At 37.9% G+C, this 21,721-nt stretch overlaps 1 protein-coding gene across 2 annotated transcripts in view; it reads left to right on the top strand.

The window, feature by feature from the left end:
• Positions 1-19,195, top strand: part of LOC134573240 (collagen alpha-1(V) chain-like) — a 185,796-nt gene extending 166,601 nt beyond the window's left edge. Inside the window, exons 57-66 of one of the 2 annotated variants that reach the window (XM_063432852.1) lie at positions 126-179; positions 1,120-1,227; positions 3,796-3,849; positions 4,310-4,345; positions 4,467-4,520; positions 5,087-5,345; positions 6,231-6,343; positions 10,083-10,151; positions 13,691-13,924; positions 16,882-19,195. In XM_063432852.1, the coding sequence (XP_063288922.1) occupies positions 126-179; positions 1,120-1,227; positions 3,796-3,849; positions 4,310-4,345; positions 4,467-4,520; positions 5,087-5,345; positions 6,231-6,343; positions 10,083-10,151; positions 13,691-13,924; positions 16,882-17,028 (1,128 nt within the window). In that variant the 3' untranslated portion in view covers positions 17,029-19,195. Of the gene's footprint in view, positions 1-125; positions 180-1,119; positions 1,228-3,795; positions 3,850-4,309; positions 4,346-4,466; positions 4,521-5,086; positions 5,346-6,230; positions 6,344-10,082; positions 10,152-10,203; positions 10,273-13,690; positions 13,925-16,881 lie in introns of both variants that reach the window. The other variant, XM_063432853.1, reaches the window with a different exon arrangement.
• The last annotated feature ends 2,526 nt before the right edge of the window (positions 19,196-21,721 follow it).

Genomic DNA, 21,721 nt, shown 5'->3' on the forward strand with positions numbered 1-21,721 from the left:
CATAAAAAACTCTTGTTTCATGAATTGATGACTATAAGAGGGAAAAAAAGCACCTTAGTGTCATAAAGAATATTGGTCAAGGTTTCTGTCTACAAAATCTCTCATTATTGTTTTCCTTTTTATAGGGTCCACCAGGTCTTCCAGGACTGAAGGGAGATTCTGGTTCTAAAGGAGAAAAGGTAAGTCTAACTTTCAAAAAGTGGGTTTTATGGAACATACGCCATGTACACTGTGATTAAAACTTATTTGATATCAGAAACTATACTAAGCAGAACCTGCGAGAAATGGTAAAAATGGCCTATTTCATAGTGTAACACTACCGAGAAGATACATAAATCTGATATTTGGGATGATCTACAATTCAGCTACATATCTAGATAATAATATTGAATGGATTTACACAGATATATAGGGTTTGAAGAAACTCAGGCAAGGGTGCATTGAGGCCGAGCTGATATTTAAGCAATCGTGTGCTTCTAGCATTTCCCTAAAAATACAGTGGTGTACCTTAAAAGAAAGTCAGCTCTATACTTGGCACAAATCACATTGCTGCTGCCAGGGTGTATTTTCCTTGAAGTTCATTTTCAAATTGATAAAGGAAGACTCGGTCAGCATATGGATTAGAACACTGTAGCTTTAGTTTGGTGCCGGTAACTTGACCTACATCATGTCCAGTAATCTTCCTTTATAATAAGTTATGTCGCTAAATACAATAAAATAAGGCTGTGATTTAGTAAACATGAGTAGACCTGGCAATACCTTTGCTGATACTTTTGTGACCTATGCCATACCTCTGTCAAGGTATTTGTAGAATAGATTGTGCCAATCTGTAACCCTCGCGTTACCCAAGTAACTCGACAGCTAATATATGCTTCACTTAAATGAGGACATAGCTGGCCAGTCAGAGACACATATTCAATTTTATGTTAATGGTGGCATTCGACTGCCTGTGCTCGATTGACCTGCTGCACTGTTGGCTGTGTTGTTATTCCACTGTTAGTATTTCACAAAGATTAGCCAATATCGAGAAGACCACAACCCTGATTATTGTGACCCAGAAGATCAAGTGAAACAGGCAGGCCTTGCTGTTTAACTACAAATTAATATTTCTTATTGTAGGGTCACCCAGGTTTGATTGGTCTTATTGGACCTCCAGGAGAACAAGGTGAAAAAGGAGATCGAGGACTTCCTGGATCTCAAGGGTCACAGGGTTCAAAAGGCGAACAGGTATGTGCCTTATATTTTGTCTGATTTAACAGCTAGAAGGTCAGTGTAAAATCACATCATTCCAGAAGACACAAAAAAGGAGAAGAGCTGCAGCTAGAGGTTATAACTGAACCGCAATTGCCAAGTTTAATAAGGAATTGGCATTCACAATATCTGGAGATTGTTTGAGCCTTTAAACACAAGTCTATCACTGCTGTAGGTTTAGAAAGTAATGTCTGTTCCCAGGATTACAAAATAGCGAGTTTATCATGTCTGAGCATTCACATTATTTTGGAACAGTTCTTTCGAAATGTACACCTGGTATAACTGGCTACAAGGAAAGACATCGGAATTGGAAATACATTGTGTTCTTCTGATTTTAATCTACAGAGGGACACAGTTTATTAGTTTATATAATAGTTAATTAAAATCTGTTTATGTGAATTTGTACTAAAATAAAGTAGGGTGGGAGTGCGATGATCTCTCTAAAGTTGGACTGTAATGGCCTTGAATAACCTTTGGCAATGCAGCCAAGACTATGTTCTCATGATGTAAGTCAGTCAGATGGTCAGTTTAGCATCCCAAGGAACATATCCCATCACAACCGGAGTTTGGAAGGTTAGCTGTCAATAGGTTATATCTATTCACTGTGCTCTGCTAGACCTAGGCACAGGACAACTGATGGATCATGGAATTGTTGACTACCTGGAGCCTCTTCAGCCTATCATTTTCTTAATTTGGTAACAATCTCCAGCTATGGAACTTTATTGACTCAAGAAAAAAATATCACTGTAAGAAAAAACAAACAAACAAACAAACAAACACACCAAAAGGAACAATAATTCTAAATGCTGAATTAGAAACTATGAACTAGTATGAATAAATGGGGGATGACAGGAGGATGTGGCCGCGTGATGCTCCGCCAACCGATGTGACCAAAGGGGCAAAAGCAAATCACCCAGTCACATCACCTATCTAGAAAAAGGTCACCAAGGCTGTACATCTGAGGGGATAATCCTTACACACTTAGAATAGAAAAATACAAGACAAAATCACAGTCACCTACTCCACTGGAGGGTACAGCCTAAATGAAATAGTAGCTAAACAAAAAATAAATGTCTAAGAGCCAGGTCTAAAGTATATATGTGAATACGTGGAAAGACAAAGCCTGGGGTATTTCTCATATGAAGAAATCCCCTCCTATCAACCAAGTCAGGATACGAATTTAAAGACCAGGGGGAAGGGGAAGGGTAGAACACAGCCAAAGTTGTACCCAAATAGTAAAAGGCCCACCCAAGGGAATCACTCCCAATGGGGCCTGGGAACAATTGTACAACAGCTAAAAAAAAAAAACACTCAAGTCCCCAAACAAAAGAAGTCAACACACACCAACACCTAGTCTGTTCCTAATATACCTTGGCACCGCACTAGGCTAGTGCCTACCTAAACCAAGGACCCTCAAGAGAAAGGCTCAAAACATAAAGTGCAAAGTGTTACCAAATGTGCAAAAAAGTGGTGAACTTAACAAAAAACATAATAACACTGTCGTCAGGGGCAAAGAAGGCAATCCCGTGTCAGTACTTACTTAAATACCAAAGTCTAAATTAGCCACATCTGAAACACCTGATCAGGGGGCGGTACACAGTCAATTCTTTACCTATCTGCTAATTGGGGGGCGTGATCACAGTCCTAAAGGCTCCGGGAGGGGTGTGTTCAAAACGGCATCCCAGGATGTTCACCCAATCCCCTACAAGCTTTATTGAGAAGGGATACCCATGGTGCGACCACCAGTAAATGAGGGCTGGTTGTCATGGCGTAATACTCCAACACGCAGAATTTAGGATAGCAAGGGACAAGACTAGGAAATAATGTATTACCGGGCCTTAGGATGGCCAGACTAAATGTTAGACAGAGAAAAAGCGTAATCAGTGATGAGCCAAGGTCAAGGTAACCGAGAGACAGCAAAAACAAGAACTAACCCGAGTAAGGTACACGGTAATCAGTCAGACGGGCAAACAAGACAGGAAACGGCTAAAGAGAAATATAGAGTCAGATACAAAGGTCAGTATCAGAATAAACAAAATAGATCAAGGAACGCACTAAAGGGTACTGAAACAGAAACCACGATAGGGCAAAGTGGATAGGGCTAGGGAAGTTTGAATATCCTTAACTAACATATGATTGGCCCACGTCATGCCCACACCCCCAAAACGTGCATGTGTGGGGGCGTCGGAATGGCGTGGGCCAATAGAAGCCTGAATCTACTTTTGGCTCCCATTGACCCTTTTTGAGAGTCGCGCTCCTAGTGCCAGGCGGGCCGTGTGACCGCTCATTGCGATCAGTGCCCGCGGCCCACTAAGAAGGGAAGATTGAGCTGCGTGCGGCTCATGTGGAAGCAGGACTGCTCGAGCCGAATGCGGCTGGAGCTGAGGACCCCAGCCGGCCATTGGATATGGTAAGTCGTGCCACACTGGTCTACTCAAACAAGTAAGCCCGCTGGATGTGTAGACACGAGAACACCATATCTTGCTTTCTGTAACTGCTGACCAAAGAGATTTCCATATCTCTAACCTTTTGTTTATCTTTCAGGGTATTTTTGGACCTTCTGGGCCTGTTGGCCCCCCTGGCCCTCCTGGTTTACCGGTAAGTGTTAGTTTATTTCTTAGCTGTTGTAAGGAAGGGTAATTTTGTGAGATTTGGAAATTACTGTTCCAAAAATGAGTTTTTCTTACTATAACCCAGACCTGCATTTCATTTAAATGTGAGTATGTCAAATTTTCTAACACTCATCCTTTTCACTGTGCATTTAATGTATTCTCAAATGTTTGTTAGGAGTTAAAATTCTGGACCTTATAAAAGGTAAACAAGTTATGAAGTGCCTATATGAGTGTAACACAACTTGCAATATATTGCTGTTAAGATAAACATTAAGTTAGGTAATACCTATAGTTTCGTAGATCTTATTATATTGTAACAGTTTGCCCATCCAGAGACAACCTCAGTAAACCCAAGTATGAGAAACTATTCTCAGAACATATTTAATTATCTTCCGTAAAACAATAAGAATGTTTTCTTTCTTCATTAACTTCTATTTGTGTTTCAGGGTGGCCCTGGACCAAAAGGTGCTAAAGGATCATCGGTAAGTAAATCTTCCTTAATTGACCTATTTCATGATATATTGATACAGAACATTTTATGGATTTCCACCACAAGGCCAGACAAACTCATTCTCATTTTAAAACTTTGTTTATTTTCAACAGGGTCCAACTGGTCCAAAGGGTGAAACTGGAATTCCTGGTCCACCAGGTCCTCCGGTAAGTGACTTTTATCAACCTGAATAATCAGGCTATTATTCGTACTAGAAAGATGTTAAGTTCCACCATCTGACCATAGAATACCCAGACTATTGCTCTCTAATTATGCCTTCTGATAGTATGACATTAAGTCAGTGCCTTCTATCAAGCTACTAGAAAGATGCTGAATCTACCAGGCAACAATATTTGTCCTTTAGCCAAACTCAGTGCTTCGCCTCATTGCTGTCCAAGGTTGGATGAATTTCTAGCGATAATGATGTTGTGAAATATCCACGTTATCTGAGAGGCAGCAGATGGGACCATTTTTGGGTGTCAGTAGATCTGCGATTTTTGTCCAACTGCTCCAGAACAGTTTCACAAAAACTGAGGGTAGGGCTTTAAAATTGGTATTACTGTAACTACAATAAGGTATAGTGGTTATGGTGCATAGAGTTTACCTTTAAGTCATATTTAGGAATGCGCTAAAGCCCACCAGTCAACCATAATGTCAAAATTGTTAGACCCTACAATGTTCTTGAAATGAGATGTCTACTAATTACCCAGCATTACAATGATTTTCAACATAGGGTCCACCTGGGGAGGTGATTCAGCCTCTGCCTATTCAGTCTTCAAAGAGAACCAAACGTAACATTGATGCAAGTCAACTGATCGATGAAGGAAACGCAGACAATTACATGGACTATGCAGATGGCATGGAAGAAATATTTGGCTCTCTCAACTCCTTGAAACTGGAAATTGAACAGATGAAGCACCCCTTGGGTACTCAGGGTAACCCCGCTAGAACCTGCAAGGACTTACAGTTGTGCCATCCTGACTTCCCTGATGGTAAGTTCGTAAAAAATAAGTGTAATTTGAAGATGGCTTACATAATGAGATATATATATATACTATGTAGCATTCATGTTTCTGTGTATAGCCAGACCCAGGTTCCTTGGGAGGTATGTTTCCAGTCCTCATGTTATTCAATTCTGAGATATAACTTGTTACAGGGATTCTGTTACCTGTACCTGAAATTAAAATACACCTACTTGGGAACTGCGCAATGTGAGATTAATCTGTTTTGCACAAAAATAAATTGCCACTGCCCGTCCAGGCATTTTGTGTGGACCAAAGTGATAGGGTTTGAACAGTATTGGGTGGGACTTCACTAAGTCAAAACCGTGTACATAAATGTGATTATTAAAACTGTGGCATTACATCCAGCTGCCTAATCTCTTAAAGGGATACTCCAAACCCCTAAAGCACTTTAGCTTGCTGAAAAGCTTTATGTGTAATGAGTGTGCCCTTAACATTGTAACTCCCCACCCTCCCGGCTGTCAATCAGGCTGTTACTTCCTGGTGTGGTTAGCTCAGTGGAACTAAACTCAGGAGGCAGCAATTGCTTATTGAGTTGCACTGGGAAGCCACTATGATTGGACAGCCACAGAAAGTCTGGGCGGGGTTACAAGAGGAAGGCGTGCAAAGGCTGCAGACAAGAGAACTGCAGCTTTTGCAAGATGTTCTTAGATATACCCATATTAAAAAAAAAAAATCATAATTATATGCATGCATGATTTCAGTATGGATAAATCTACTACACAGTGATTTTTATGTTTATTTTTTATTTGGGCAGTGGAGTGTCCTTTTAAATAGGAAATCCGTTTGTTATACTTTTCATTATGTTCCTTGTCACACGGCATGTATTCTTGATTTCCTTCTGTTATAATCCAGGTGAATATTGGATTGATCCTAACCAGGGATGCTCCAGGGACTCCTTCAAAGTTTACTGTAATTTCACGGCGGGCGGTGAATCCTGCATTTTCCCTGACAAGAAGTCTGAAGGAGTAAGTGCTGGAGTCCATTTCGTCCATTTTGGCAATATAATATCTTGAAAGGTCTGGCCAGAGGAAATATTGGCAGTGAAGAAACACTTAGCATTCAGTATTTTAAGATCACTTAATTAATTGCTCCCTTTCCCCAGACACAGTAGGCCTAAACTATTGATTGGTCTAGTTTGATCAAAAGAAACTAGCTACAAAACGCAGACTACTGGGGTCTAGTCCTGCACTTTCGACCGAGGATTTAAGTTGTGAAAAAATCCATTTTAGTACTAGTGTGGAATTAATCAATTCTTATTTAAAAGGAAACTTTTATTGGATTTTACTTTTAAAGGCACTAAACAATGTGGGATTTGTTCACTAAACAGTGACTTGGAAGCCGAGCAAAGTTTAGGTAAAATTAACCAAATTCACTTTCCGATGCAGCGGCTTTTGATCTAAACTTTATACTGCAGCTTTAAACCCATCACAGATTCACCTCTGCGTTGGTTTAGTGGAAACACAGGGATTAGTGTCATGAAATGACATTTTTATACGAATACCATTTAGATTATTAAATGCCAGCCTAATAAAAGGAATAGATATGCATTAGAAATAGATACACATTTTGTGCTTAAAGCTTTAAGTACCACGTTTGTGCATTATTACCGTATATACTCGAGTATAAGCCGAGTTTTTCAGCACATTTTTTGTGCTGAAAAACCCCAACTCGGCTTATACTCGAGTCAATAGTCTGTATTATGGCAATTTGCATTGCCATAATACAGACAGGGGCTGGCAGAGCTGTACTTACCTTTCCTGCAGCTCCTGTCAGCTCTCTCCTCCTCCGCGCCGTCCGTTCAGCACCTCGGTCAGCTCCCAGTGTAAATCTCGCGAGAGCCGCGGCTCTCGCGAGATTTACACTGGGAGCTGACAGAAGAGCTGCACGGACGGCGCGGAGGAGGAGAGAGCTGATAAGAGCTGCAGGAAAGGTAAGTACAGCTCTGCCAGCCCCCTTCTCCCCCCACTGAACTGCCAATGCTGGACCACCAGGGAAGGAGCCCCCTCCCTGCCATGAATCAAGCAGGGAGGGGTGACGAAAAAAAAAACGAATAATAATAAAATAAAAAAGTTAAATTAAATAATAAGAAATAATAAATAAAAAAAATTAAAATATATATTTTTAAATAATAATAAAATTGCCCACCCCCCACCAAGGCTCTTCAACACACACACACACACACTGCATTCATACACACACTGCATTCATACACACTGCATTCATACACACTGCATTCATACACACACTGCATTAATACACACTGCACTCATACACACTGCACTCATACACACTGCACTCATACACACTGCACTCATACACACTGCACTCATACACACTGCATTCATACACACACTGCATTCATACACACACTGCATTCATACACACTGCACTCATACACACACTGCACTCATACACACACTGCACTCATACACACACTGCACTCATACACACTGCACTCATACACACTGCACTCATACACACACTGCATTCATACACACACTGCACTCATACACACTGCACTCATACACACTGCACTCATACACACTGCACTCATACACACTGCACTCATACACACACTGCATTCATACACACACTGCATTCATACACACACTGCATTCATACACACACTGCATTCATACACACTGCACTCATACACACTGCACTCATACACACTGCATTCATACACACTGCACTACTACACACACGCTGCACTCATACACACACGCTGCACTCATATACACACGCTGCACTCATATACACACACTGTAAATAAATATTCAATTCATATATTTTTTTAGGATCTAATTTTATTTAGAAATTTACCAGTAGCCGCTGCATTTCCCACCCTAGTCTTATACTCGAGTCAATAGGTTTTCCCAGTTGTTTGGGGTAAAATTAGGGGCCTCGGCTTATATTCGGGTCGGCTTATACTCGAGTATATACGGTACATACCTGACATTTTTAACTGAATCGATTATTTGGGATATTACTTATGTGTAACCAGTGTTAGCTCTCAAAAAGATAATATATAGGTAAAAATCATAAAGTGTTTATTTTTTATAAAGTAGTTATATGTACTGAGTTTCCCCCGTCAGGTTCTGTATTATATACAATCTGATTTATTTCTTCTTCTCTAAGCACCACCAGCTTATTGTAGTGGTTATGGTGTAAGGGGTTTGTGAGCATGTTTCATTAGCTTATTGTTACACTGCTAAGCCAACACTAGCACTCACTGCTTGTCATTGGATGCATTTATATAGAAAATGTGGAATTGATGCTTGTTCGTAATACTGGCAGCATCACTGGAGCAGGGATTCGGGTTCCCGAGGAGCCCTAATTATTGTCAACCTGCTTGAAGACAGTTTGACAGAACCGCAAGGACTGCATCCAAACATTCCTTGCGTAGTAAACATTATGATAAGCTGTTGCAGTCATGGTGCTTAAGGTGTACCTTTATTGTCTGTGGTTCTTGTGGTTCTTGAGGTATGTAATATTCCTTCTGATACCTGTATTTGCTTGTGTAACATTGTAACATTTAATACAGGGGAAAACCAGGCTTGAGTCTATCAAGTGCAGTCTTTTATTAATCCTTTTCATTCACCTCTGAGCTTTTCATGGTTCTAAATGGTTCTCTGTTTGTTTTTTCCATTGTTTTCCAATTTTTTTTTCTCTTTTAAAGGAATGATGAGTGTTATACATTATTCTACACTCTTTTCACAGCTCTTCGTCACTGGAAGTGTTAAGTCCTGAGATTCGTGTCTGGGACATTTTCCTTGCACACATTCTTAATCCGAGAAATATGTTGTTCTCTGAGCATGGGATCGACTAGGTAGCGACCCACTAGAACAAACCTTAATAATGTTCGCATTCCATTCCACTCTCACTTTTTATATACATTGGAATGGATAGAAATCCATACTATGAGTTTCTAATTAATTCAGTTTCATTTTAATAGCATTTGATTTTTGCTAGGGTGGAGGTGGTGGCACCGATCACTGCAAACATTTCATAGGATTCTGCTGCAGTGTGTCTTAATGGAAAGTGTCAGGGAGGCCACTTAGTCCCAGACTGGTGTCATCTTAATATTTCAACCAAGACGATGTGCACATGATTATTTTTCAGAGCATTGCTGGCACTTTAACTAACTCTCCGTACCAGTGCCTGCCATAACATTGTCTTCTTGCCTGAGGCAAGGCATTGACGAGGCCATCAAGAGACTGAACCAGAACGTTATACGTTTAACTATTCACTGTCAGACTTATCTTTTGGGTGACAGCTAGATTTGATAGGTAAAGTTAACTCATTAAAAGCTTATTGAAATACACGTAGCACATGGAATACGTTAAAAGCATGTTAAGTAAAATACAATACGTGTTAGTAGATATCTCAAGTAAATTTAGAGGCAAATTTTGACACCAGAAAAAAAGAGAAATGTATAGAGTTGTACAAAAACAACTGAAAATGTAGTTCCTACCAGCATCTATTCTAAGGCCCATGGCTCTCTGGTAGTAGGACAATGGCTCCATATTATATACATTGTAGAAGCAGATCATTGTATTACATTTGAACCTATGGGTTTTACCTCTATACGGTGACCTTAGTCTTTTCTACGTTGGTGGATTTGGGATAACAGCTGGGTCTTGAGGTGGCATGCCTTTGTATGTAACCTTCTGTTCTGCCTATCCTTTCCCTTCTACAATTTAGGCTAGAATTACATCTTGGCCCAAAGAAAACCCAGGCTCCTGGTTCAGTGAATTCAAGCGTGGTAAACTGGTAAGATTCAACCTCTAGATTCTGTTTCCATAACACGTGTCATATTTTACAGAATAAACTGGCTCGTTGGCCCAAAGAGCTTCCTGGTACATGGTATAGTCATTTCAAGCGAGGTTCAATGGTAAGTGGCTAACACAGGCCAAGAGTCTCAAGCAGAGCACGTCTTCGGAGTCTGCTTTGGTTATGGCCAAACCACTCTGCATGTCTAACTAACACCTACTTGGGGAGATCTGGGTTTCCCAACTTCCAGGAAAATGCATTTAAGGTGGAGCAGATTCTCAGTAAAAGGTTAGGAAAGGTAAGGGCGAGTTTACACAATGCACTACGGATCCACATAAATTTAAATTCGTATCTAGGTTTTGACAAAACGTTAACACAACCTTTTAACACTTTTTTTAATTGTGCAGCTCCAGTTCTCAAATCTGTGGGTTACACTCTCTGCAATTATGTTAAAGAAACAATTATCTTATTTTATTATTATTAATTTTTTTTTTTGGCGCACTTACATATTCATCTGGAAGAGCCCTTATGGACATTCGGTTCTGTTGGCAAAATATAGACTGGGCCTTTTTTAGTGCATGTTTTCCATATTAAGTGAACATCCTAGTCAACATGAGATACGGAGTCAATTCAGTACGAATGGTGTCCTGGGCCCATCTAGGTCTTCTCTAGTGATGGACCTTCAGACCATGATCCCAGTTGGTCATTCTTCTCCAGTAAACATATGGATACAAGCACACTGAAGTACTAACAAAGTACTGAAATCTGTGTTGAAAAAAATTAAAAACAGCTATATTTTCACTCATTATTACCAGCCGATAATTTGACGAAGCAGGATCATCTGTGCCAAGAGTTTAACTTTCTCATGTTGAGTCAAATGTACAGCATCCACCTTAAAAGACCTTTTGTTTCCTATGAATTTCTTTCGCAATGGGTTTCTCTTGAGTAAGAATTACTGGTGGCTTTTCGGTGCTGTGTTAGCTACGTACAGCTTTAAAGCTCTTCTGCTTTTGTCTTCAGGCCTTTTTGCCACCGTGACCCAGAAGATAAAACATTCCTTCTGCTTAAGTACCTATGACTTCTTCATGACAAACATAAATATTCAAACATTTCCTTTCCAGGCAGTGAATGCATAGCCACTAATTTACTCTCAATGGAACGGCACCACTGTCACTTGAGATTCATCCATATATTTGTTTAAAATACTGATGCCCAAAGCTTTACTGGTATCTACAACTGATCAAGATGTAGCAAATTACCATGATCACCAACTGAAGAGCTAGCTGTTTTTGAGTTGGGGAAGCCATTTTGGAATGCATTACAATATCAAAACTCTCTTTCAAACGAGAGGCTCTACAGAGCAACGTGCTGCTCAGGAACCTCTTTATATTAAACAATAGTTGCTGACATCATGTGCTGTGAGTAGTCTATTAGAACATTTCATTTCCCTCACAATTCCACTGTACAAGGAAGTGGAACTGTTGTTTTTAAAACCTCCCAAGCTACTATATATATATATATATATATATATATTATAATAATATTCACATGGATTTCAAGCTAGTTAAAACCAGTTAAACATAAATGGATTTAAATTTTTTTAATATTTAATCAGGTTGGCAAGACAAGTACATTTTCTACACTAGCAGTCAAATCGCAGAGTGCTTTGATATTGTGAGCACCAAAATAGTTGATTCAAGCCAGTCAAAGGGGTTATAAACTAAATTTCAATGACACCAATAATTTGACAAATGTAGGGCTTACAGATAAAAAGCACCGTGGCAAGTTGAGTTATATTTTTTTAAAGCAATCTGTGATAACGAGGTTAGCTACAATCAGATCTCACTGTTGGGAAGATAAGTCACCGCACAGAACTCAAGTCATGAAGAAATAGGTGGCACGTGAAGGGTGCCCCATCCCTCCGCTCTGCAACATCATAGGTACTCGCTTCAGCTTGTGGTGGCTGCTTTGAAGCGAGGACATTTTCCCACCTCTCGCTGACAGCAGTGTCTCTCTATCTTAACTTCACAGCATCTTTCAAGCCAGTTATTTTTCATCTTGATTTCTTTGCTATACAGCATTTTTTTTTATTTTTTTATTTTTTTTTTTACTTCTTTATCTTGAAATTCCCAAGTGCTTTTACCGCTTCGGAAGCTGAACTTGAATTTACTCCAGGTATTGTTGAATATGTGTATTTAAAGAACCAGCTACCACCACATGTCTATAGTCTCAAGCCCGTCTTTGGGGCATCGTCATTACAGCTAAAATAAGGAGGTTCTCAAAATAAACCATTTGTTTTTTAATGCTCTGAGTCTCCAGAGTATGCAGATAACAATTTTCCTTCCAATAATTTTAGAAAGCAATTTTATTAGGGAAATCCAAAAATGCATGAAAAATGACAGAAAATGATTTAGCTCCTGATTGTCTCGATGGGCAGCAATCAGTGATAAGCATGTGATGTTAGCTGGGTCTGTCCGCATGCTATGAGTACTCCCGTTCAGTCAAGTTTAGCTCTCAGAAGGTTGGAGCAGTCTTACTGCAATATGGTTTGTATTACTTTACTTCTCCATTCTATCTTCAGAGATGTTTCAGTTTACATGTAATATATATATATATATATATATATATGTTATGTATGTATAATAAAGTACTTTTGAGAAATGTAACCATCGATGAGCTACTTGCAGGATCCATTATTTTTATCTCCATTTCTTTCCTATTTGAGTTTTTTTTTTCTGCCCCTCTTCCATTGTATATTACTGTTTGTTCTTCTATCTATCTGTCTGTCTGTCTGTCTCCACTCTCCCCCTTTTTTTTGTTATGGTCCCCTCCTTTTTATCTTTTGCTCCTTCCTGTTTCCCCTTTCAGGTGTACCTGATCTATGCTTTGTTTTTTTGTTTTCTTGCCCCATTTGTTTCCATAATAACCTGCTCTTACAGCTTGGGCAATCAAGGAAGACCAGCATGAAGGAAGCCAGACTGAGCAGTAGGGAGTCCAGTTTGAGGAGTGATAGGAAGTGAAGTGTGAATAACAGTAGGAAACACAGCTTGGAGAACAGCAGGAAGTATCGTTGGTAGAGATAGAAAGTGCAATGTGACGAGCAACCTGAAACAATGTGAAGAGTGACACAAAGTGTATAAAAAGAGGCTTGGTGATCAAACCTTGAACGAGCACGGTGAACGAGTCATGGACCTTTTTTCTGCTCTTAACTTGATTAGAAGACATGAGTCAATAATAGGGAGCTTTATTTATCGCCTTTAGCGATTGAGTACCTACCCTTGAGTACCACCACCTCTCAGATATACATTATCTGCGTGTTGTCTCTATGTATTAGTTCTCATGAGAAGTAGGTTCTTATTATCTAGTAAATGCTATGCCTGTGTTTGTAGTGATGTTTTCGTTAAGTTTGACTTTCTTGAGATTGGGATTATTTTCTACATTGATGGCCTCTGAAGATTTCTGTTGGGTGTTAAGTGAAATTCCATAACACCCTGGAACTACCCTATCCACACTTTATTTCATATTTTTTCCCCCACCAGCTCTCCTACGTGGATGCAGAGGGTAACCCCATTGGTATTGTACAGATGACATTCCTGAGACTTTTAAGTGCCTCTGCCAACCAAAATATCACCTACAATTGCTACCAGTCTGTGGCGTGGCATGATGCCACCACCAATAGCTACGACAAGGCGATACGCTTCCTGGGATCGAACGATGAAGAAATGTCATATGACAACAACCCATTTATTCGAGCTATAATGGATGGATGTGCAGTAAGTTACGTAGGCTTAAATCTTCTTTTACTCAAAAAGTGTTTCTTTACCCAGCCTTTCTTTCAAGGCATATATAGCTAGAATATGCATCATTTTAATGTGCCTGGTCATTATATAGAGGGATTTATTATCATCTCTGTATTTGGGGGGGGGGGCGGAGGGAGGTTGTTTATTTTTTTATTTATTGGTTTTTCACCATAAAATAAACAATACAGAAGGACACATACAATGACAATTCTGTTGTGTCAGCATCGAGTAGAAAGCATGTGAAATGACACCAGTACTGGTTATATAGCGGGTACATCGAAAATCACGAGAGTGTTACAATGTTGCATTCAAGGATTCTGTCAAATATAGTACTTGTCATTTTCATATTTAGTAAACAAGAGGTTAGCATATGTGTCCATCCGAAAAGGAAGATTAAACTGTAAAACAATTATTAACTTTAAAACCAAAACGCGGCGATTGCTCTTTGCTGTGATTTCAAGACAGTTAGTAGTAGCAGTTAGCGGATTAAGCACCGTTACTGCTGGTCAGTGTTCAAATATAGGCTTGAAAGTACATTTGTGTCGGTGTGTATATACAACTGTCAAGTTATACATAAACAACAAAGTTTGTGACAAGGGGAGGATCGTGATTTGGAGGGAAGTATTTTGTCATTTGGGGTTAGTTAGAGAGACACATGTTAGTCGTCATTATATGATTCGAATCCGGCTCGTTAAATGCATTTTGTGTGTGGATTAGTTATTGGTCACCCTCTGAACTACCAAGATTAGCTGAATTGTTTTGTTAATGATTTACATTCTTCACTAGGTATAAACCTGCACCAAACAATATGCTACATGTATACAGGTCTACATCAGTGGCACAATGAGTGAAAATACTTTTTATGAGCCTTTTATTTATGGACTGTATCAGTTTGTATGAATGCAAGGAGTGTCTTTGTGACTTTTGTCAATTTTCACATATCCTCCAGCCCTCCATTTTTACATATCGCCCAGCCCTCCATTTTCACCCATCTTCCAGCCCTCAACTTTCACATATCCCTCAGCCCTCTATTTTCACACATTCACCAGACCTCCATTTTCACACATACCCTATCCCTCAATTTCACATACCCCAGTTTTACATTTCCACTGGCTACATACCCCCAGTCCAGTTTTTACATCCCATGTATCCCCCAGTACCATTTTCATATGTTTTATACCATCAGTCCACCTTTTTCATAAGCCACATACTCCCAACCCCCCACTTTCATATGCCATGTATCCAATATCCCTCCATTTTCACAAATCACATACTTGCCCACACACAATGCCACAAATCCTGGGCCTTCAGATGGGTAATAAAAAGAACAGAACGAAAGAGTCCTGTTTCATTCCATTCATGTATGCCTGATTCATAACTGCATTACATTGCAAGATGGCTGTCCTGACTCCTACCACATGAGCAGTAGGTGATGTCCTGTCTGCCTCACCTCACTGTTTCACTTCTTGTGTGCTGTGTTGAGTAGCAGGGAGCATAATGTTATGAAATGGACCTGAATACTATGTTCCGAAAAAGTGATGCATAGCTGACTTTCACTGGTGAGGCAAAGCAGAGATGAGAGCAGCGTTTGCTAACATAGACCTCAATTTATATTTTCCAAATGATTCAATACTGTTAAAAAACCTTTGCAAATGATTCTTCTACAGAAATCACCATTAAAGGGACACTGTAGGCACCCAGACCACTTCAGCTAATTGAATTGGTCTGGGTGCTGTGACCCTTTTGCACTTAGTGCTGCAATGTAAAACATTGCATTTCCAGAAAATGTTTATATTGCAGCTGTAAGCCTGCCCTCTGTGGCTGTCAAACAGACAGAGGGCTTCCGGAATCCAAACAGACTTTTGGTCTGTTATCTGACGCTGGACTCCTCACGGACCTCCAGCATCAGATTTTCCTCATAGGAAAGCATTGAATAACTGACGCGCATGCGCATTAGGTCTCCCCCAGCGGCTGATGTCGAACCCTGCGAGAGGGGGGGCATGAAGGGGACGCGAGGGAGGGGGTCACGCCAGGAGCCTATAGTGCCAGGAAAATGGGTTTGTTTTCCTGGCACTATCGGATCCCTTTAAGTTACATAGTAAGTTTGCATTCACAGGTGGCTCTTTAATTTAGGACAGTTAGGCGACTGCCTGTGCCTCACACTTGTTGGAGTCTTGCCCCATGTTCCCCCCTTTGCCTTGCTGTCACTATGAGCACATCAGCCAGGGCCACTTATTTTGCAAGCTTCAGAACCTCCTTTATGCATTAGTATGACTTTGTTCTTTTTAAATACAATACAGATAATTAACTTATTATCAAGGATCCTTCTGAAAGTCCTGTTCTGTCTGTACTGACAGAGCTGTTTTTTTCTTTAATAAAGATCTGTCTTTTGATTCTGCATGTCTGGCAGGTTTACAGCTCTGTATTGATCGACATCAGAATGGTTTTAGCTTGTAAGACTGCAATACCACAATCACAAGAGCAGTATTAGCTTTGACATCGAGAACAGATGCATCAAACGAAAATTATCCTGCTAGTTATACTGAGTCTCAGTCATGTTAAGTACATGTCTCTTGTAATTCATCGAAAAATAAAGATTTGCAATATCATTTTTATTCACTATATAGTGGCTTGCAATGATTTTAGAAGTGGTTTGTAAAAATTTAGGCCTACGTAGCACAGTTATAAAGACGAAATGATTTTCCTTCGAATGGTAGATTTGATCCAAACATCTACTGTTCAATTCAAGTCAAACTTAATTAATAGATTGCACAGTTTAAATTTGTGGACATGGTATGGCTCAAGTATTAGTTCCTAGTGTTATTAGTTAATGTGTTAAAGAACTCTTTTAATATTCGATATAGTATCTGATTAAACATTTGTTTCCAGTAGCTAACGCACTCTACTTTGTTTCTATAATTTTTTCACAGTCAAAGAAAGGCTATCAAAAGACCGTCTTAGAGCTCAACACACCCAAAGTGGAACAAGCACCAATTGTGGATCTAATGTTCAATGATTTTGGAGATCCAGTACAAAAATTTGGTTTTGAGGTGGGACCAGTGTGTTTTGTAGGCTAAAACTGTCGCCAAAATATTTTTTTACAAATTTTTTTTTAAAAATGAGAAAAGAGGCCACTTGCATATCAGAACGCCAAGTCTTCAAATGAGCAACCTTGAAACCTCATCACAGTTTTTTTTTTATTACATGCACATTCTGAAACTGGGAAGGTGAAGGGTTGTACCCCAAATTTCCCTTTTTGGCACTACGCCTGGACCACCAATATATTAAGGGAAAAAAAAAAGAAATTTGCAAACAATCATTGACGCTCACAGCCTTGGGATCACATGACCTAAACGCCATCACCTGACAATCACGTAAAAGCAAGCACATCCTCTCTCTCTCCACCAATATGGCTATTTACTCCTGCAAATACAAATGAAATGGTCTATTGGACTCTTTCTAATCAGATTATAGATAATTCTTATCGAGATGTGTGACATCAATTCGGAACGCTAAAGGATGATACTTTTTACACAATTTCACAATTTAATAAAGCCAGTTTTTCATAGGAAACAAAAAGCACTGAATGCATAGGTGTGCATTTGTGCCTGTTGTCCCTCTTTATTAAAGGTGCTTATATTTTTGTATGTTTGTAAGTATTTGTATTGTATATTTTATTTTATCATTTTTTTTTAAAGAAAAACAAAGTTACAGTTTCCTGTTTTAAAGAAAAACAAAGTTACATATTCCTGGCTTTAAAACATGCACGTGACTTGGTCTAAAGGAAAAACAGAAGTGTTAATATTCACAATTTAACATCAATGTGAAATTTTCAAAAAATAATATATTGAACTTACAAAGCACGCGGTACAGTCCCAGTCACCGACATTTGTTTTTTAAGGAAATAGATCTTCAAATGACTCGTTTTATTTAAATTTATTCTTTAATAGGGAGGTAACCTGTTACATGTAGCCAATTGTCAGTTTGATATGAATTTGTTACACTATGGTAATAATTGAGCTCACTGTGTGTTATTGTCTCAGTTATATTTTTTTGAAGTTTATTACATTTACCCCATCTTCATTCATATTCCTGTAAAAAAGATCATTGCAGTTAGGGTAAAAAAAAAATACTGTTGTGTAATTAAACCACTATTAATGAATTCAACTGTAAATTATATTTTGATGGCTCCTATTCCTCCATGACCACTTACAATTGGGCCAAAAAATATTTCTAGAACAACAATGTGCAAAAATACGATGCGTTTTGAGACTTCTGTTAAAAAAGGTTTGGCATTTTACAGTTGAGCTCATTTATTTATTCAGCTGACATGGCCAATCGCATCTTTGTTTAATGAAAGAGTTGACCTCAATTTAGTTGAACTTCTTCGAAAAAGGATTAGAAGATAAATATTGTCCATCAAAAATTAAAGCGTGGTTAAAGAAGCATTGGACTGTGGATTTTTTGTTTTCCTTTTTTTTTTGTTCTCCCCCCCCCACCCCATATTTTTCTTTTCTCTATCACTTTATTTAAGCATCCGGTTTCAGTGTTTTACAGTGGGAGAGTGCCCGTGGTAGGGATATGAAATATATAAGAAATAGGTGCTATGTATTCAGTTATTTTTTTTAGTTAATTTTCTCCATTCCTGGTGCTACATTTTAACTCACTGATGGTGCTCAACTATGGACAGATCTCCCACTGCTTATTGTTTTCTGAAATGACCCCACACAGTTCTCTAGCTAGTACAGAGATATAAATGCATGCTACGTTTTGTATTCATAAACTATGTAGATATAAGAAAATAAAAAAGGAAAAAAAAAAAGAAAATTGTATCGTGGTAGCTTCCCATGTTGAAATATTTTTTTTTTTCATATTTCTTTTTTTTTTTTACCTATTGCTTTTTATATCACACCATTTCTTTGTTTTTGTAATTATACCAGATTGTACTCAAATGCTGATTTATTTGTGGTGCTAAGTTATGTATTTGTTTTTAACGTACTGAAGAAAAAAAAAAAAAAACAACAACTTTTTTTTTTATTATGTGCTGCAGCAGAACTTACTTGTTCCTGGCCTGGAAGGACAAGAAGGAAAAAAATGTGCATACCACAAAAAATAAATAAAAATAAAATTAAAGTTGCCTTAGCAGAGCTATGTTTACATGACAAGTACTGTATGTGGCCAAAACTACAGTGGACCTCACTCAACTAATAAAAAAGTAAAGTCAATAAAGGGGACACATTGTGATTGAATTGTCTCTTTTTTTAAATTGAGAAATAAACAAGATGAAATTACCACTCCTACAGAAAATGGTCGGCCAAAAGCATTTAATGATATGTGACAGTCATCCCAGAATTTTATTCCGAACATTCATTGATATATTGTAGACGGGAAATTAGGGTTTTTAACAGTTAACCAATTAATTTGACTGCTAGCTTTAACTGCCAGTTGTATGAAATGTTTTATCCCACCCCTTTGGAACAAAGAACAAAAACGGTTGTATACAATTTAAAGAGAAAAAAAAAACCTGATGCCCGTGTGTGGCAGTCACCCAGTGGTGTAATGGAATGGAGCAGGTAGGACCTATGAAATCGTGCCTATTATAAGTCTGGTGACTACCGAACTTCGCTCAGAGGGTTGTAAGTTAATTAGCATCCATAATGAACTGCAGGTCTTATGACATATACGTATTGAATAGGTTTGGTCTTGCTGGAAGGGGAGACCCGTGCACTGAAATAACAAATTAAATTTTGAGGTTATGATGAGTGCAGCTATTTTTATTCATTTTTAAGTTTTTTTCCAAACTGATCACTGTTGAAACCTTTACCTCTGATAATTAAAACAGACCATTATCTGTACTATTGTTTTGTTTTGGTTTTTAACTAAAGTTTTTAAAACTTTTTATATAAAAAAAAAAATGTTTCAAGCAAAAGGCTGTTCTGGCACAGCTTGGCATTTGATGTAAATTACTCAAAGTCCATTAATTTAGTTTAAACCTCTTTCTACAATTTATTTTACTTTTGTACTTATAAAGTTCTGGAAAGTCAAATTATCAATTTATAATTGGAATTAAAAAAAATTTAGAGCAACGTAGTCATTTTTGATTAAATGCCTAACTTTATTTGCCGGTATGGCATACAATGCCAATATAGTCAGCATGCCTCTCATTGGTGTAGTAATTATTTAATTTTTAAATATCTTTATTTAAAAGCAAAAGCACTGCACATATATCTGCGTCCTTACCAGTCTTATATTAAGAGATTCCGAAATGCTTAAGAATTGTCAGAATTGTATTTTGTCACCACAAAGAATTACCCGGCAATATTTTTAACCTTGTAGGTGTCTTTTTTTAAGATTGACAAAAATCTTTAGGGGACAAATCTTTGGCAGTTCATCCCTTATGGTGACTGAATAAAACGTTGGCAATTTATAAAGCATTAAATCTCTCCATATTTTTTCATTTGTTAACTGTTAAGTGAAGGCCTCTATTGAGTCTCTTTGAGTAGTTCTTCTCTGCGTACAAATTCACCTATTTTATCACCACTATTTTGGCAAACTCTGTGTCTTTATTACTCTGAAATACGTTGGATGACATAAGATGATACCGCTTATATAATTGTTCACTTAAACATACTGTACACGAAAATGCCTTTTAATAATTATCAAAAAAATATTGTATATCTAAAAAAAATATGAAAATCACATTTTAATGTATGCACTTCTAAAATGGACTTTTGTGGAATTTTGACTGCCTATCCAGCTCCAGACCACCTACTTAGGCTTCTCAAACCCTATTAAATTCAATGATTTTCACTGAATAGAAAAAAACCTTTAGATGCCATACCGAAAACATTTAAATCGTCTTCACTTGACTAAGTTTCTGATACATTATTAATGAATGCTACTCTGCAAAATTGTAATGACAACGGTTCTTTAATTTTAAAGAAATTGGGGTTTTGGTTAATTCCTGAGTATTCTACAGATTGCAGTTGATCTGTCTAACTGTTTGGATCAGTGGCAACAGTCTGATATGCACTACTTAGAGAAAGGACACTGACCTGTGTTCATTGCAATGATTTTAGACATTATAAGACATTATGACAAACCTTTTTCAAGTCAACTCTCAAGTCAACATAATTGTTTATTGAATGCTCACAGTTACAGTCTCAAATTGCCCGTCTAAAGTATATGTGTCCCAAAATGTATAAAAAGACTTAGAAGCTATCTAAGGATCTTTATTTGTAAAGCATTGCATTCATAGAATTTAAAACTTAATAAAGTATTGTAAATTAACAGAAATGCATACTTTTTTTTCTTTTGTAACGATAACGATAATTTTGCACACACAGTTCTTAAGCCTAAAGACCAAATTTTATTGATATATATATATGTGTAACTTAATAAATGTGATAATGTTTAGGTCATGTGATTCTGTTAAAGAAATAAACATTGTTGACTAGATTAATTATAAGTTCATTCATTCAACCTGTTGTGAATTTGGTAACGTTGCAGCATTGCCCTCCTAAAAATAAACAGTATACAGTACATATACTGAAATAAACTTATTTTTTTTTTACCTGCAGAAAGAAAAATCTGGTGTAATTTTATTGGTGTTTTATAATTTCTCATCCCATAAAAAAACATGACTTGAAAAACACAACAAATGAAAAAAAAAAAATAATAATAATTACAGGATAAATAAATATTCTAAAAATGTCTGATATTGTACATTCCTTTACTTAAAATAAATTCCTAATTTTTTATTTGAGGTGC

This window comes from Pelobates fuscus, chromosome 9 (assembly GCF_036172605.1).
Source record: "Pelobates fuscus isolate aPelFus1 chromosome 9, aPelFus1.pri, whole genome shotgun sequence".
Classification (NCBI taxonomy): domain Eukaryota; kingdom Metazoa; phylum Chordata; class Amphibia; order Anura; family Pelobatidae; genus Pelobates; species Pelobates fuscus.